The sequence below is a fragment of the Hermetia illucens genome, chromosome 1 (genome assembly GCF_905115235.1).
Source record: "Hermetia illucens chromosome 1, iHerIll2.2.curated.20191125, whole genome shotgun sequence".
In the NCBI taxonomy this organism is placed as follows: domain Eukaryota; kingdom Metazoa; phylum Arthropoda; class Insecta; order Diptera; family Stratiomyidae; genus Hermetia; species Hermetia illucens.
This window is the reverse complement of record NC_051849.1, coordinates 144,484,103-144,502,597: the sequence shown is the minus strand read 5'-3', so window position 1 is coordinate 144,502,597 and position 18,495 is coordinate 144,484,103. Positions and strand designations below refer to the sequence as shown.

Here is an 18,495-nt window from a genome sequence, read left to right as displayed (position 1 = left end):
TTGACAGTTACGATGCAATTTTCGTCATCCTCCATAAAATGATCAAGTGGTGTGTACAGCACACATGCCAGCGGGTTTAACGTTCTACAAAGTTTCTTCAAGCATTATTCGCAAATTTTCGACTTCTAAGTTCAAGGCCATGAACCGGTAACGAGACCGGCTGACCGAGGGACAGCTGATGAGTTGGACCAGCGGAATTCTATTGGTGAGTCTTGTACAGTGCAGTTGTGATTTGAGAGTAAGTGCGTGCGTTGTTTGAAAATTTTAATTTTGTGAAAATAAATCTATGAGTCAAAAGGTTAATACGAAAACCAGTTTGGAGCTAAGTTCTGGAAAATGTTCTCCAATGAATACGTATCGATGCAACTGGTCACGACGATCACGGTGATAATGATTTACGTATGAAACGTATCAATGTCTACAATAATGAAGCATCAGGCGGTAAGTACGTGTTACGTGCCGTATTGGTTGATTTAAAACCCAGCACCATAGATTCAGTGCGTAGCGGACCATTCCGTCACATTTTCTCATCAGATAATTTCGTATTTGGACAATCCGGTGCAGGTAATAACTGGGCCAAAGGAGAAGGGCTGAATTAGATGATTCAGTATTGGAGGTTATACGAAAAGGAAATCGCGAATTACAGAAATGAGAGTTTTTAAAAATAATTTTCAGTTCGCTAGGTTGCATTTCAGTTTCACTTATATTGCGGTGATTAATGAACATCAGATGTGATCCGAGTGAGGCCCATTGAAAGGGATTGTGTGCGCTGTGGCTCCATATTGACTTTTTTTTTATTTGTCCGTGCACGGAATTTAGCGGAAAGTAAAAGTTATATGATATTATTTGTAGTGAAGAGAAAAAAAGCCCGAAGTAACCATCAGGAAATTCTGAGTGCCTTAGAAGTCCAAGGTAGCGTGAAAAGTGGACATTCCTTGTCCCTGAGACGGAGAAAGTAAAAAACGTTAAATGGTGTACTTTAAAGTTCGAAATATTTCGAGTATAAAAGTTTTGGGATAATGCTTGCAATCAACTTCTACTATTTGTTGTAATTGTATATAGAATTTAACGGGAAATTAAAGAAAAAAATGTGATCACACAGAGCTCTGGGTGACGTATTTTATGTTTTTCCCTAGTCATTAATTTGTTTGGCTTTATCAGGAGTATTTCCTTTTATTTTATTTTCATTTTCACTTCAAACCAGTTATTTTATTTTTCCATTTATATATAGTTTTTTTTTTAATTTACCCATATTTTGTTTACATCAATTGTGGATGCGATCCATCGTATATCCACCTTGTCGATCGCAGCACTCGGGTTTTACACGCCGAGCCGCCTTGCAGGCGAATCCTTATGTTTGTGTATATTTCAGGATCCGGTGTGGACCCACGCAATGACGCTTGAGGGATTGAAGTGCTCAAGGTCTCCAGGAAACAAAAACGGCACACCTTCTAAAGATCTGAGGCAGGGGAGCATCGTTGGGGCGATCTGTCGTGGATCTTCTCCCTAGAACGCAGCACTAGGGTCGCAAATTTTAGGGCTCCATCCGCACGGTCGAGCGGACATTTTTTTATGTCCAGTTTTAGCTTCAGGTGTGTTTTCCTTTAGGTTTGCGCGATATTCCAACTTTTTAATTTTTCAGATCTTGGTGTCTAAAGTGCCCAAAAGTGCCCCTTCTCGTCCAACACGCAATGACTTGATGGTGATTTGAGAGTCCCTTGGCTCCACCCGTACCAAACATATGATGATGAAAATGGTGAATCTGCTCGAAACAGGTCTTTGCCCTGAAGATGAAGTCATAAATATGAATCTTATTCCATTATGTCCGGACGGCCGCTAGGCTGTCGCGGAAAGCTGCATTACTGGGAAAGAAATTTGCATCGTGATTGAATGCCGAATAGCAGCCTACTCAACTTTGAATGAATACCTACTATAAGTCAAATATTCACCGACTAGCGCACTGTCTACCACATTGTCTCTTAAATTGCATTGTAAACCTTTAATGTACTGTTACGATCTCTAACACACTTCAAGGTAATGGTCCAATTGAATTGTGGGGCCAACGATTATTATCGTAATTATTTCATTCAAACTAACTTTCAAGTTGAATGTTAGCATCCGCTTCCTCGTGTACTCGAGTGAAAGCTTATTTGAGAGCTCACCGGGATCATCTTTAATTGAATCTTATTACACTCCTTCGTTGGAATTTGCTAAACGTTTTCCCTCTACTAAATTGATCTCGTAACAACGCCCAGAAGCTTCTTTGTTTTTATTATTCTTACGCGGATACTTCAAAAATGTATAGGAGACGAAAGGACGACCCATGTTAGCGCCATCTCTCCAATGTTCTGGTTAAAAGTCAGTGATGAAATCCTAAAGAAGCTCGATAGGCACCTTGATGAAGTTGCTGGCGTACGGCGACAATATGGCGACTGAGATATTTCTCAACGTTCTAAGCGAGATTTTAGATGTTAGGCTGGAAAAACTGACTCTGTGGGCTGCGGAATGCGGAGTTATCTATAAGTGCTAGCAAAAATAAATATGATACCATTCACAGCTGAATGGGGGTTTTGACCCGAAAATGATTTTTCGGATGTACACAAGAATAGTTCGTCTGGACTTCACCAATAGTTTTGTTGTATAATGATCTGTGTTGTTCTCGGAAAATAGCAATATTTTGCGTCTGCTTCTAAAGGAATTTTGGAAACCACCAGCGTGGTACGCCACACGATGGCTTGCAGGAGAAACTACGCTACGTTATTCCAAACCATTCGAAGTGGCGTGCGGCGCAAGGTTGTGGATGTGATAGAATGTGTTCAAGTACGAGTTTTCTGTCTTCTAGAGTATACCAGCGTCTTCTAGGCGGAGATGCAGGTGAAATGGGAAGTTTGTCTGTGGGTGAGGTGTGATCCGATCTCAATTAAAACAGATCGATAGTTAAACCTTCAATAAAACTTTAAAGCTAGCAATGACATCTTCCTAACTGGTATCAATGAAGGAACGGATTGAAGAGTCCAGATTGTCCGTTCAATTGATCAGGAGAGGCTCCAACTTTGATTGCCTGCTGACTGATGGGAAAATTTGCCTCTCCTATGACAAAATCTGAGCGTGAGAGGCGATGAGCCAATCACTGGGAATGCTTATACATAAGATAATGCCGATTTGCACGGAGCACCGAGTTATAAGGGACAATGGGTTTCTTTTAATACACACTACTTAAGTTGCGCAAGATATTAGAATTTTATCTCTATAAAGTCCATGGCCTCAGCATTAACACAGCACACACATAATTGTGCTTTAATTTTCGAAACGGCCACTTTTACTTACTTGCCTGGCTTCACATCGATTTGACTAACGAAAGTTAAATTTCGGAAATTAACGAATTACTAGCTGAATTTTACCGACTTAGTAGATAATTAAGACAAAACCTGACTCTAGTAGGTGAGAGTGAGGAAAATGTTAATAACTTTACCAGTCGAATATGAGTAAACCTTGATAAAAAAGGGGATGAGCAGAGTCAATTCGGTAGTGTAGCCATTTTTGTGGCACTTTATATATTTTGGTGGTTTCCCGTAGTTTCGTGTTTTCAGTCCCTTCCCGTTGCGAATTCTACAAAAATCAATATAACGACATGTTTCTGAACTAGCCACCGTAGCTGCATCCTAGTTCACGATAACAAACACTGCTGCAAAGCTGATGCGGCGAATCTATAGGGACACTACTCGAGCATTGCTCTCGCGGATGACAAAACGCAACTGGAGATGGTTTCATTGACCGCTTCTACGCATCACAATGTAAGTATACCGATCTAGAACGAATCATTTTTGACTGTTATTGAATTTGATTTATTTCTAGAGCTGCAACAGCCCACCCCTCCACAAATGATGTCTGATATGTTGGTACAAAGGAGCAACGCTTTCATTCAAAAGTCGCACAATAATATCGATTGATTATCTTATCTTCGCTTGAATAAAAACTCTCAGTTTTCATTTCGACGTTCACTGAGCCATCATCTACCCACAATAACTCCGTATGTGACAAAAGCAATAAATGTATCATTAACTTCAAACCATTACATTTCAAAAACTGAGTGAGAAAATCACAAAGGAACCATCAAATAATAATAAGGAATGAGTGTTCACTTTCCATTCACCTTGTGTGATAAGAATATGACTGTACAAAATACTAGCAACAGCAATAACAAAATCCTTCATAAATTTTGATTGTTCTCTCCCCTTTTCATATCTAGAATAATCTGCCTTACCAAGAGTATCATCAACATTCCGCATATCATTCTTTGTCAGCATCACCACCCCATTAGAATGAAGAGGGTTGATGACGAAGCACATACATATTAGGCTTAATTTTGCTGGATTGTGAAGAGATGGTGAATCCCAAGGATTTAATTGGATGAAAAAAGCTCATTTCAGAGAGAATTTAATGGTAAATGTGTGTATATTTATCTACGTTGGTAAACATACACCTTTGCACGTGCGTTTATGCGCAAAATGTGGAGACGTCCATTTATTGAAGGAAGAATGAAAAAATACAATTTGGGTTCACGTTAATGAGAATCACCTGTTTGAGTGAGGGAAGTGAAACCTTGCGGTAAACATAAGGGTATTTACGGGTTATAAACTCGTAGAAGCATTATTAGTACCATGAAGCCTATTACTGCCTGAGGGTAGGTTTCTAACTTTTTTTATAAAGCCAAATATGTGCCTTTGTTCGAATTTTTAATATTTACACAGAGGAAAGAAGGCAGCTCAATTTCGAGCGAATATTATTCGGTATTCTGTATTTGAGAAAAGAGAAGTATTTGGGATTATTCGTGAAAGTAAAGATTCGTACTGGATTACACCCTCCTCTCCCTGACCGTTAAGGTCGAGCTGCTTCTGTATTGGTGTTTTATCGAGGATACTTTGAGCAAGGGCAAGTGTCAAGATACTTGACTACCTTCTCGAATTGGCAATGAAAGTGGTATGCAAGCCGGATGGATTTGGAAAAGTCATTCATATCAAATAGCGAAGCTTAGATAAACCCTCATGGCTGGGTTTTTGGCCTGGTTGTAGAAATGGTACAGAATATTATTATATATAATGCTGTTGATATGCATTTACGCTAGATTCCAGAAATGTTTTAATTCGGCCAACTGGTACAAATTGAAGGCACACTGGTTTCTAACTATTGACTAGATTAATCTCAAAATTAACCTTCGAAGTAACTTCTATGGCACGACACGGACGAGAAGCCTAAAGAGCGAAGACGCAAGCTGCTCTTATCACCAACTGCACGAAAAGATATACTGTTAATATTTTGGTGTCGGGTTGGGAAGTTGCCCTGAAGTTGGTTATTCACAATCCATAACCCTGGACGGGTGCTAATTAAGTTTGAAGGTTTACTTGAATTATCCCTGTGAGGGTATATTAGAAGCTATATCATTCCCACGGAACGTGAGTTCTTTGTACCCTATCATGGTGCTCAAAAAGTACTGCACATGTTTTGAAACAGAATAAATCAATCTGGTGAAAAGGGCAAATTAGAGCCATTGGATAAATGACTTGATAATCGATGAAGTAACCAACAAGAATCTTTGATATGAGTTCTAAGTCATTGAAAGATAAAACAAGTCGGAAAACAGGAAACTGGAGGCTTCATGTATGAAAAGTTTTGGGTCTTTCTTTTATAAAGACATCTGAGTGTGCATTTGCCCCATTAGTACGTAGCACGTAATATATGCATACATTATGTCAGAATATTCACATTCAGTCTTGAATTTACATAGAAGCGACACCTTTGACCTATTCTAACTTTGTTAGTAATGATGCGATTTCCACCAAGGTAGGAGCTGCTCTATATTATACTCAACACTCTTGCACTCGTGTTGCTAGAATGAACTTAAGGAGGGTTTTGCAGCCAAGTACTAGAAATTAGAGTAGTATACTATTATTAACTTTATTTGAACAGACATGGGTATGGAGGAGCCTGCCTTTGCAATAAGTGTCAAAACTAAGACTAGCTTCGGATAGTACTAACTGAGACTTTTCATTTGGTGATTTACACCCCCTTTTTGCATATATGGGGGCAGTGTAGAATTATGTAACTCACTGTATGCATGAGCGTTCACAGTTCCCATATTTCCGCCAAATTTGGTGTGAATCGGTAACCGTCTCCAAGAAAAATGCGTGTGACGGACAGACAGTAAACCAATTTCAATAAAGTTTTTTTTTTACACAAAACGTTGAAAAGGCTTCGGAAAATTTTACGAGAAATATGGGCAACAATTCAATGAGGTAGAATGGTGAGAAATCTCAAACAAGGGTCGGAATAGAGTAAAGTGTCAAGCTAGTATTCAACTTTATGCAAAAGTACAAACTTCCAGGGCAAGACAAAATCATTCCTGCCCTAATTGTATAATAATTTGAATAGAGGTCCTGAAACCGCATACCGTTCATACGCTTGTATTCCAAGAGCCCGATAGAACGTGAATGAAGCATATATTAGCAAACTTAAAAAAAAGCATAAAACATGCACGGACACAAAAAGTTGCCAACAGCCATTTTAACTTCGATTACGCCGAAAGAATGGGTGAGCCTGGCAGCTCGCTTTACTGCAAGCAACATGGCTATCAGGAATACAAATCTATAGAGATCGTAATCAGTGAGATCAGACCAAATCTAGAGAAGGTGGAAGCCAAAAAGGAGTACAGTTTCAACGTATTCATGAATATTGAAGATACCTTGAATTATATCTCGTTTGCCAGGATTTATGAGAGTCCAATGCGAATAAAATCGATTTTTTTATCAGATGAATTCTTTCTTAATCTGACTAGAGGAAAATGTTATTGTAAAAACGTTATATATGGTTGCCAATCACGTCAACCACACTCGCCGGTCATCTAGGAAGAGTGGATTCCACTGAATGGCGTAGCGCGCAATCCAATTGTCGCCCCTCCTCCTCCTCCATCTTCCGATCACCATGCGATGGACCATCAGACTGAGAACTTTGGTTTTGTTACTGTTTATATTAAGTACAATTCGAATTGACTCGCTTTCCAAATCTAGAGCAAGCTAGACAAGGTTCATGGGGTCATCAGCGTAGCTGAGGTGTTTGAGGAAATATGTCATCGTCCATTAAATTTCTGCACATCATTCGGACAAGGCAGAATGAAGAGCGTGACCGATAACAAGAAGAATTAATATCAGTGGCAGATGCAACCCTGGCGGACACGCTCGTTATCACTTTCAGCGGTCAGTAGAGTCTTCAACCCCTTCCGTTCACCGATCGCTTCTAGGATTCTATAATTAGCCATACTAGCGAAAAGCAAAAGCAAGTCTTAATTATTTCAAATAATTTAATCGCTAGAAATGCTGTAAGATCACACTTAGATAGACTGAGAATGTTCAGTAGTACGTTAACCTCCTTATACAAGTAGTCAACAGTATGTGAGCGTGTCCCAAATTTCAAATTCATCATCATCAACGGCGCAACAACCGGTATCCGGTCTAGGCCTGCCTTAATAAGGAACTCCAGACATTCCGGTTTTGCGCCGAGGTCCACCAATTCGATATCCCTGAAAGCTGTCTGGCGTCCTGACTTACGCCATTGCTCCATCTCAGGCAGGGTCTGCCCCGTCTTCTTTTTCTACCATAGATTATAGACTTTCCGGGCTGTATCGTCCTCATCCATACGGATTAAGTGACCCGCCCACCCAATTTCAAATTACTCGTTGAAAAACATGTCCACGTCAAAAGTCATGTGGCGGAGGTTAAATTAGACTAGCAGAAGGGAACTGATAGAGGGAAATCTAAAGGTTCAGTCGGCTAAGCATTCCTGGAGCTATTCTAATGCTGCCTCATTAATTTGGTGTTGAAAAGGAAAACAGATAATTACGCATGCAGGCTTGGTGCCATTGGCAAGGACGAAAATAACTAATTATATCATAGAAAATATCTGGGCAGAACAGGTGGCTCTAATGCTTGCCAATCATATGATTGAATTTACGCATACATCCTTTTCCTATGATCATCAAAACGGAACAACGGTCGGCATCCGTTTGGATAACTCCTCATCGACAGGTCAGCAATAAAAGTTTCAACTCAAGAGAGAGCATTCAATAATGGGACTTTCAAAAAAAGTGAAGATCATCTTCATCAATTTACCGGACGGAAATAAATGCTTGGGATAAAAATGACTGGATCGCTCCATTTAATCCTGTTCAGCGTTATTAGTAATAAATGGCAACTCCATGTCAATCCAAACGGAGTGCCATCAGTCGCCTTTTAAGCTGATTGAGCTGTGCGATATATTTCTGATGTTAGATATTGTTGGTAACAAAAAGGGTGACCGAGTGGATTACGAAGGGATCGATGGACATTTTTATTATCCCTTAAGAAGGAGCACATGAAAAGCTCTTTAGGCTACCATCTGGTGAAACTGAGAATGGACGAGATGGCCGGCACTTCATCTGCCGCTCTCTAACGCCCTTCGACTTGACACGAAGAATGTCCTTAATGAGAAAGTCTCGAGCCACGAACATCGCGGTTAGTGGTGGTGGCGCACAGTGGACATAATGCATAGGTACCTGGGTAATTGGAAATTCCCAAAGAATTGCTTTACCTAAATAATGAAATGAGACTCAAAAAGAGAACCAGTGGGCAAATTAAAACGAAGTGGCTCAAAAGTAGAGTAAATTGACAAACAATATACCAAGGCACTTCGTTGGGCTATCCATTTATTATAGTAAAGAAATTTCGGCTCGTAATTTGCATTAATGCGGGCTATTCACTTTAGAGTAATGCTGACAATAAACTTGCACAAAATTTACAAAGCTGACCTGTTAGCCGTTAGCAATAGTGAGGTTTCCACCACACTTGGTAACAATATGCTCAACATTATGGGCTATATTACTTTGTGTTCTAGGATCAGCTTAACGGGGTTCTCCCATGAAATTATTTTCAAAAGTACAAGTTGAGGCCTTTCATTTGATGCCCAACTTGACTATGTATACTCGGTAAAGAAAAGACTTCACTGCATTGTATAGGGGGTCATAGGGCCCACCATAATATAAAATTTTGTACCAATAGGTGTAACCTTTCTGAGTAAAGTACATGTTGCAGACAGCCAGTTGTTTTACGCAGATCATTCTGAATCATAAATAGGCGACTTGTGGTTTCATCCAGGCAGAGGTAACTTATCAGACCATGTAAGAGGGCCTACAACACCTAGTAAGTACTTCGGTCACGCTGCTCCCAAGGCAGAGATGAGGCAACGTCTAGTTAGTTACTTCTGCTCTGGACGAAAACGCAAGTCGTCTATTCTTGTAAATTTGGCTTCAGAGCAGAGGGGCCCGTGGACCAAAAACCGAGGAAGAAAGTTTCTTTCCAACTGGCTCTCAGTGCTCGGGACTACCTCATGCCCTTAAACAAAATTTAAAAATCATATTAAGTATTTTCCTACCACATTAAACTTTAAAACTTTTAACCGATGGATCCGGATCGATAATAATCAGTATTACAGTATTTAGTGTTTTCCGGATCCTTATACAACTGTTGATAGGCGATATAAGATCAGTCTCAAGCACATAAAAAAGTGGGGCAGACCAAAAGAATGAATAGCATACTGCTTGCCTCCTACACCGACGGCCCTAAAATATGATGAAAACGAGATTAGGGCTTTTTCTTTGGAATATATAAGGGCCTTTCTGGCCGAGGTATGAGGCCCGTCCAGAAACTAAGTGCACTGGGGTCATCGCAGTAAAGATGTAGCCTGACTCCTCCTTTTCAAAATGGGAACGAGGGTAGCATGTTGAAAATTGTTGACCCAGAATTATCCCTTGCAAAAAGTGTCGTTCCAATTTGCTGTAAGAATTTGAAAAACTTGAAGAGATCGATTCAGGATAAAAGGTGTGGGGACTGACGAAGGCAGTCTGCCTGCTGCATTACAATTTCAGACTTTACACTGCCAACGCCACGAAGCAACTCCTTGAATTTGGATGGCGCATTTTGAACCATCGGTCCCATTCCCCTGACTTCTCTCCTTCAGATTATCATCTATTCACTTGTCAGAAAGCTTTGTGATCACCTAAAGAATCGTTCAGAAATATAGAACTCGTGGAAACTCTATATCTAAAACCTCCGGGGACCTGGTCACTATGGCCTAGAGGGGGTTTCATTTTCTCAATCTCAATTTAATTTCGTCATTAGTCATTAGTTTTACCAACTGATGCTCTTAAAAAACCGAGATAACCTTCTCTTCAGGACAAGCAGAAGAGCATAAAAAAAAATTAGCCCGGATAGCTGAGTGGTTAGAGCACAAGGCTGTCATTCGGGAGGTCACGGTTCAAATTTTACTGATGGCAGCGGGATTTATATCGTAATTTGACGGCACAAACCAGTCGACTCAGCTGCGACTGAGTACCTGAGTCAAATCATGGTAATAATCTCCGGCGAGCGCAATGCTGACCACATTGCCTCCTACAATGTAATGTAGTGTACCGTTACGGTCTTGAATGAAGTGCTCTAATACACGTCAAGGCCCTGAATCAATATGGATAGTTGCGCCAACGATTATTATTATATAGTAGAGCATAAATGCCGGACACATCAAACTTTTTTGTCAGAGCAAGAGAACCACATATACGGGCAAATATATTCTGTTAAAAAGCAGGAGCAAAGCACTGCGCCGGTTAGTAAACGATGGAAAGATAAGGCACAGCCCAGTTCTGAAGTTCGATGTAGAAAAGCATGATAAATAAATGACCTCGAAATAAATCGAAACGTTAGAAGAGCAAGTCCTGCAGACGCTGAACTTACACTAGAAAGCCGGCAGCATTGACTTGATTAGAAAGGAGATCGAAAGGGCCGCAGGAAAAACCATCGGTCACGAACCTCGACACAAAAAGAAAATGTATGCATTGGCGAAGAGTGCCACCAGACCATCGATGAGAAAAAACTCTCACCTAAACATTGTCGGAAATGAGTCATAAGAACAAACGGAACAAATACGTAGAATACAGAGTCTCACTGACAAGATCCGCAGAAGAAAATGACAGGAAGATTCCAACCAGAACTGAATTTTGTCCGCAATATTCGGAAGATTTCCACTCATCGAAGGAACAGAGGCGATACAGGAACCAGCCCCACTATCTATACTCGAAGAAGTCAGGGATGCATCTATAATCCTTAGAAACAACAAAGGGATATATCTGCGGGGGTACTAAGGAGTAGGTGCATCCTCAACAAAAAATTCACTTTGTTCTAGTTTAGGGCTGAATATTATATTATGATTATATTATCATCATTCAACATCGCTGCAGAGTATATAATCCGAAAGATGCCAATGGGTCTAAACGGTATGCTACTGTGCAGTTAAGATCCCTGGCCTTATACAGGAATAGAATAGAAATAGGAAAAAACGAATGATGTATAACACTGAGTTGTACTTATTATAAGATGAACCAAAAGCCGCCATCCGTGTTAATAAGAAAAGACTCCAAGGCCCTCCAGAGTGTATGGGCAACAGAAGAATTCAAACTGGAATCTGAAAGGGCACCTAGGAAATTTTGAGACAGATAATAGGACTCAGTGGACAGCGCAAGTTACACAAGAGGAGAGAAGGGAGGTGAAGGACCGACATCGGGTTGCAGCGCCATAAAAGAAGAGGAGGATGGACTCAAGGATCGACCACTTTTTAAAATTTAAAAATATTTTATTATCCTCACTATGATCTCTCTCCTTTACTAGAAATGTCTGGTTTTGATTTTATTCAATACTTTTAATTTGATATCAAACATGGCTATATTCGACGAAAAAAACTTGAACTTGTGTTATTTCCTCCATGCTTGGTTTTCACAGCTTCAATAGAGCTACTAAATGTCATGTCAACGGAAGTTGCCTTCCCATAGCAAAGAGCCTGTGATAAACGCGACGACAATTTCTAAGAATCACCATGGAAAAATCTTTCTGTTTAGGCTTTATTTTGTTGGTCTTCCTGCCCTTTTACTTTTTCCTCGAACGAAATTTATTTTTCAGGCGTAATCTTTAATTCCCAAGGAAATTTCATCTAACCGTTCCTGTTAAATCATTGAAACATCTGCTAGAAGCTTAGAAGAAGTAGATGAATGCATTAATAATTCATAGACTGACGAAAAAGGGGAAAACACACGTGTGAAAAACAACTCGTTTGATAGGGAGCTTCCACGAAATTCTGCCAAATCTGCATGAGATAGAAACATGACAGATATTAACTCAAAACAATGTTTATTAAAAAGACGGATATCAAGGCATAATTTAATGTAATTTTCAGTCATTTGTAAACAGGACCAACGTTTAGTATAAATTCTTAAAAATTCTTGCACGGTGTGCGTCTAGGCCTATGAATAATTTACTTCAGCAGAGCGGCTGCCAAAGACAGTTGAGTGGAGTTGGTTTTCAAGAGCAGAGTGAACTTGTGATATCCAAATGGAATTCGTTGTCATAAGTATTCAAATTGGGGTCGTAATTATAATAAAGCAAAAAAGTTAATTCAACCACGTATGCACAGAATACCACAGTATGTGCCTTTCAGAATTTAAGTCTTCCGAGCCATCGCCGACACCTACGCTACACAATTTCCGCTGAACTTGCTTCGCTTTCCTAGGACATGCTGAAGCTCTGATGGATTAAGAACGACAATCACACAACCTGACATTCGATTCTCTCCTTAGTTACAATCTACTTACATGGGATGCCGTGTATCAGGCACCTCCCGATTACTTGGCAATGAATCACTCGCCAGTTGATTGAATCGATTTCGTACGTAAGGATCTTCGCCTAGTCGTAGTCCTCCCTTTTGTACATAGCCAACTTCATCGAAGTAATCCCATGTTATACGTGGCGATGTTTCAGGAATTAACCCACCAATTCCAATTCCACTTAATCCCAGGCTTTTATGTTGTAGGATGTTTAAGCCTGGGAAAGTTTGCGGTTGCGTTTGACTATGATGAAGGACCTTTTTCGATACGCTATGTGTTGAGGTGGACGATGACGACGAGGATGCGGTTAGCTGGTCATCTTGATACTGCTGGGCGGCTGTGGCCACTTCGCGGAGACGTAGTGCACGATTTTCGATCTGCAATAAAAAGTAAAGAGATGTAAGTTGGAATCTCGTTTTACAGCCGATTATTTTGGTCGTTCCAAATGAACGTCCGCAATCAGTATCCAGCATGCAAATCACGTCGGAAAGTGACGTGACTCGTGAGGTATTCGGATTTTATTCAACCTGAAAATATGTTAGTGGGCGAATGTTGCCCCTGATGCTAAACGGTAATGAAAACTGTAGCGAGCTTGGCGAAGATAAAAACCAAAAATCGGAAAGACCATACTCCTATCCCTTTCAACTCTCTTAGAAGGAATTGCCTCTCCTTGCTTATAATATGTTATATAAAAGGCATGCCGGCAATCTCAACAAATTAAATTAAAGAACAACTTTTCTTGTGGAAAAAAGCTCTCTGCTCGTCAGTAAGTGGAATAGATAACACAACAGCGACAGACAACACAATTAGCGAGTATAGTAACAGAATGTCGGAAGGGTGAAATGTTTGCGTTTGACTGCTACGACGTAAGCACCATTAAAAGTGAAAGGTGTGATAAATACAATTCAGTCGGACGCTGGCGTCATTGTCGCCAGAGGCTTTATATGGAAGCCTAGTAAATGAACTACAATGCCTCGAATGTTTTGGAGCTTCCTGAAGTGGAAATGTCTTAATTAGACGGTTTGCATGCTCGTGACATTATGTTAAAGTTATTTCTTTTATTCGTGACAATTGTGCTTAAATACTTTCTATTTAATGCGTCTTGCTGTTCACTTCGATGATTTTGGATAGTATTTTGACCTAATTGATGCCTGTTGATGCTTAATTGTAAATCGTAAAAAAGATTCAGAAAGTAGATTGATTTACGTCTTTCGTGTTGTTTATAGATACGCATATTCGCCAAGACAATTTCTTCTTAATGTATCAATTTACACTCTTCGCAATAGTTCGGCGACGACTTTCTTTTAAAGTACGAGGCTTTTAGTATGTACAACTCAGCATTTAGAAAATGGAGGCCACCAGAAGTTGAATTTGAGGAGATGAATTCATGAATGAATGTAAGCCTCTCGATCCCATGAATGTCTGTGTAATATCAAGGCTTCCCAAGTATTAAGTGCGGTGAACTTCATTCAGATTTTAGTATTTACTATTACGCTGGAAAGTCGCCGACACCCACCACCCGTTGAAGAAGTAAGTTGCTTATAAGCCGGTGGTTGAGAATTCATTCAAAGTGTTCTCTGTTTGCGACTAAAACCTTATTTATGCTTCATAAACGGCTACCATCCCTTGAGGGCCAGCTCAATTTTCGACTGTGACTTTTCGCTTTTGTCAATGGTCCATGATGAATACTGCAATATGCATGATCGCTTCTTTACGATGGTTTCGTGGTTCCTCAGAATACCCGCTTGCTCTAACTTAGTATTAGCTGGATATTCCGAGATCAGTTGAGTACTCTAGGAATTACTTACTTCCCTTTTACGACACTGCATTATTCTAGCCTGGCAGGTCTTCGGGTGATAAGGGTGAATCTGGTGTGTCTAAAGCTCACTGTACTTGCAAGGAGCGCTCTAGTGACCCGGAAGTCAGCATCAGAGAAAATATCAACTGTGAGATAAGTAGCATTTTAATAGCACAGTGGAGAAGCCTTGCATGAAATACTGAAAGCTTCCTAAGGGAAGCATTGCAATCGTAATGGGCACCAATACCTAGGTGAGTTCTGATTACACCTTGATCGGATATATAGTGGGCGAACACGCTTTCACTACCTTGTCTCCGGCGGGACATTGTTTCAGCATCGCACATACAGTTACTCAAAAAAGTATCCGGACAATGGTTAATTTAGAATTGTAATGCGAAAAATATAGATTTGTAAAATAGTAACATAATTTCGTTTTCCACGATAATAATATTTTATAGCAACACTTTCGAATGAGCGAAAAAAAATCATCATTTCGTTTTAGTACAGTTGTTTTTCTGAGAATTTATGTATACATGCTTGTTATGAAAGTCAAAAAAGTATCCGGACAGCGATGAATTCTTGGAAAATGCACAATATTGCAACTGAGTTGTCTTTTGATTTAACATGGTGATTAAACATTGATTAGTAGCGCATTTAATTCTTCTGTGTATACACACGTTTAATAAAGATGGGTCGGAAAACGCGGGAGATTAGTAGTGATGTTAGAAAAGTTATTATTGATCTTTTCAAGGACAATAAACCGATACGAGCGATCGCGGAAATCGTGAAAGTGAATAAATCGACGGTTCATGAAATAATTACACGCTTTAAAAAAACGGGTTTCATCGATAAGAAAGGACGATCAGGCCGTCCACGAAAGTTTAATGACCGAGAAGAAAGATGGATCGTGCGGAAAATGAAAATAAACCCCAAACTAAGTGCAGTTAAGTTGAGAGCTCAGGCGGAAAAGAGGTTTGGTAAAGTTACAAGTGTCGAAACAATTAGAAATATTCTTCGAAAGAATAATTTCCACGGTAGAGTTCCCAGAAAAAAGCCCTATATAAGTAAGCAAAATCGGCAAAAAAGGCTACGGTTTGCTATTGCACGTATAAATAGGTCTTACGATTTTTGGAAAACCGTTATATTTGCCGACGAAAGCAAATATAACATATTTGGATCAGATGGAAGTAATTTTGTATGGCGGCAGCCAAATACGGAGCTGAATTTGAAAAATTTAAGGTGCACGGTGAAACATGGCGATGGTTCTCAGTTGGTATGGGGCTGTATGTCAACAGCGGGAGTTGGCAATTTAAAGTTTATAAATGGGAAATATGACAAATATCAGCATCTCACAGTCCTTAAGGAAAACTTACTTCAAAGCGCAAGGAAAATGCAAATGGAGCATTTTTGTTATTATGAGGACAATGATCCCAAACATAACTCCTACGTTTGTAGACTTTGGCGGCTGTACAATTGCCCAAAAGTGATAGATACTCCGGCGCAAAGTCCGGATCTAAATCCAATAGAGCATTTGTGGGAACATTTGAAAAGAAAAATTCAAAACTGCGAAATTTCAAGTCTAATTACACTTAGAAAAGCTTTGAAGGAAGAGTGGGCGACGATCAGTCCACAATTTTGTGAGAAACTTGTCAAATCGATGCCTAGTCGACTAAGGGAAGTAATAAAAAATCGAGGAGGTCCAACAAGATATTAAATTTTACATTAAAGGGGTAAGTTTCCTTCAAACGCTTTCTGTCCGGATACTTTTTTGACTTTATTTTTTGTAGCGTTCTTAACAACGGAGCTATTTTTTTTTAAAGCGGAAACTGAGAAATTTTTTTTTTTTTGGAAATTTATTATAAACCATTCAAAGATAAATATAACAAATAATCATTAAGCAAATGTGCCACAATTGTTTATATTTCTTTGAAAATATCTATACAACAGTCATGTCCGGATACTTTTTTGAGTAACTGTATATATAATCAGATTGACCAGATCACCCTCAGCAGTAGATTTGGGAGCCGTGTTCTGAATGTGCGCAATAAGACATGCACTGCTTTTGTCCTCCAGCGAAAACCGCCATTAATAGTAAGTGAAGTTGTTGGCCGCATTTAAAAAGAGCGCAACTGTGGAAACTTGGTAGCGAATCGGTGAATGTAACGAATGCCGATGTACATGAAGGTGAATGCAATGCGTTTGAGCTTGCAGGTAGCGGAAAATATTGAGAAGGGTAGTGTGCATATGACACGGCAAAAGTGTATTTATTACCGCACTAGTCGGGGAGGTGAAAGCTGCCAAAAATAAGAATGATTCCAGTATCAAATACATGTAGGTGATCGGGAGTCTCCTGGCGACCCAGTCAGAGGCATTAACAGTAGGTTTAATATCTACGAATACGAGCCCTTCAGAAGTGGAGAAAGCATTTCATCACGATTCTCAATCTGATAACACCCGGTTAAGTTCCACTTTTTGTCCATGCTGCATGAAAATTAAATCATTTGGACAACTCAAGCGGGCAAAACAGACGTTACATTCAAGACCCACAGCGGCTATAGAGTTGTTTGTTCCACTTATTCGCAAATGCTGGTATTCTAGATTTTATCGTCGGAAGCGGAAGAAGGGGATGATTCCGAAAAAGGTCATCCGCCATGAGTGCAACAATTGAAGAAATATTTCCGGCTTCCTGACGTCGGGAAAATAATCGCCAAGATAATTTTGGAACGTATCGAAGAAGATCTTGAAAGTTCCATTAATAGAGAGTAGGCCGTATTCCCTTGTGGATTCTCTTACACTAACCATATCGACACCCATCTCTAAGCAAGCTAAGTCCGCCAAGGTTGTAACCGAAATTTTTTCGTCTCATTGTGGGTAATGTCTGCTTTGATTGCAGGACGTAATGGGGTTCAATTTTATCTTTTCCCAAATCGTTAGCTTACACCGACGACATCTGCTCATTTTCAAACCGGGTCATGGATCTTAATTTGAATCGGACTGGATATAAACCCCAGCAAGCCTGATAGGTCATTTGTGTGCAGAGGGGTCCAACATTGTGTATATTTGGGAAGCGTTGTTTTTGCCGTTGCTTAGGTTTTCCATTAGGTTTTTCCGTGCATAAGGTTAGGATAGGGAAACAATCTTATTGCAAATTTTCAGTAGCTCTCCTCTAATTACTGTGGGTTCTACTATTATGTGGTTTCTTCTGACAAGCAATTGCAAAAATTATAGTTGAATATATGTTAATTGCATATAATATGATAACATATAATTGCAAACATTATACATAAAGGAGCGATTACCACCTGTAGTCACTTTCGGTCACGCTGCTCGCAGGGCAGGGGTAAGGCCCCATCTGATAAGTCGCCTCTCCCTGCACGAAACCGTCTGCCGTTCTTTTTTGTAAATTTCGATATTTTGCTCAAGAAAGAGGGGTCTGCGGACCCGCAATTACTCCAGTCTGATATCAACTGGATGCAGACTTAGGACGCCCTCAATTTTCGAACAAAAAAATGTTATGTTGCATGCTTCAGCGTAGCACTAACGAATAGTCTGAGTATGAAAATCTTGAGTGATTTTCCAAAAATCGGGTTCGACTTAGTTTAATTTTTCAGTTCAGTAGGTTGAATGGATTTAGGAGGTTGAATGAGTTTAGATATACAAGATAAAGTTCCTCATTGCCTTTAACTCAACAAAGGTTCGTAACGATTCTTGTCCACGTCTGAATATAGTTGACTCACACCAGTGGTAAACCTGGATAACCACCAGGCAGCCGCCACCGCGCACACTATAATACTGAGATCGCTGAACTTGGTAAGACGTATAAATTACACGAAAGTATATGCAATGGAACAAAACAATGGACGATATACTCCGGTAGCAGACCAAGTGTAGACCAGTGCAAAATCCATCCTCTCAGAAGGCCGGTCATTTGACCGACTTTTTAGGTAGGAGTTCGAGTGAAAGA

The 18,495-nt window shown here is 39.9% G+C and overlaps 1 protein-coding gene across 6 annotated transcripts in view; it reads right to left on the bottom strand.

The window, feature by feature from the left end:
- The window catches only part of LOC119651667 (polypeptide N-acetylgalactosaminyltransferase 2), a 424,411-nt gene that overhangs the window by 63,035 nt on the left and 342,881 nt on the right, over window positions 1–18,495 (bottom strand). For all 6 annotated transcript variants that reach the window (XM_038055402.1, XM_038055393.1, XM_038055369.1 and 3 more), the window contains one exon: window positions 12,722–13,110. In XM_038055402.1, the coding sequence (XP_037911330.1) occupies window positions 12,722–13,110 (389 nt within the window). The remainder of the gene's footprint in view (window positions 1–12,721; window positions 13,111–18,495) is intronic.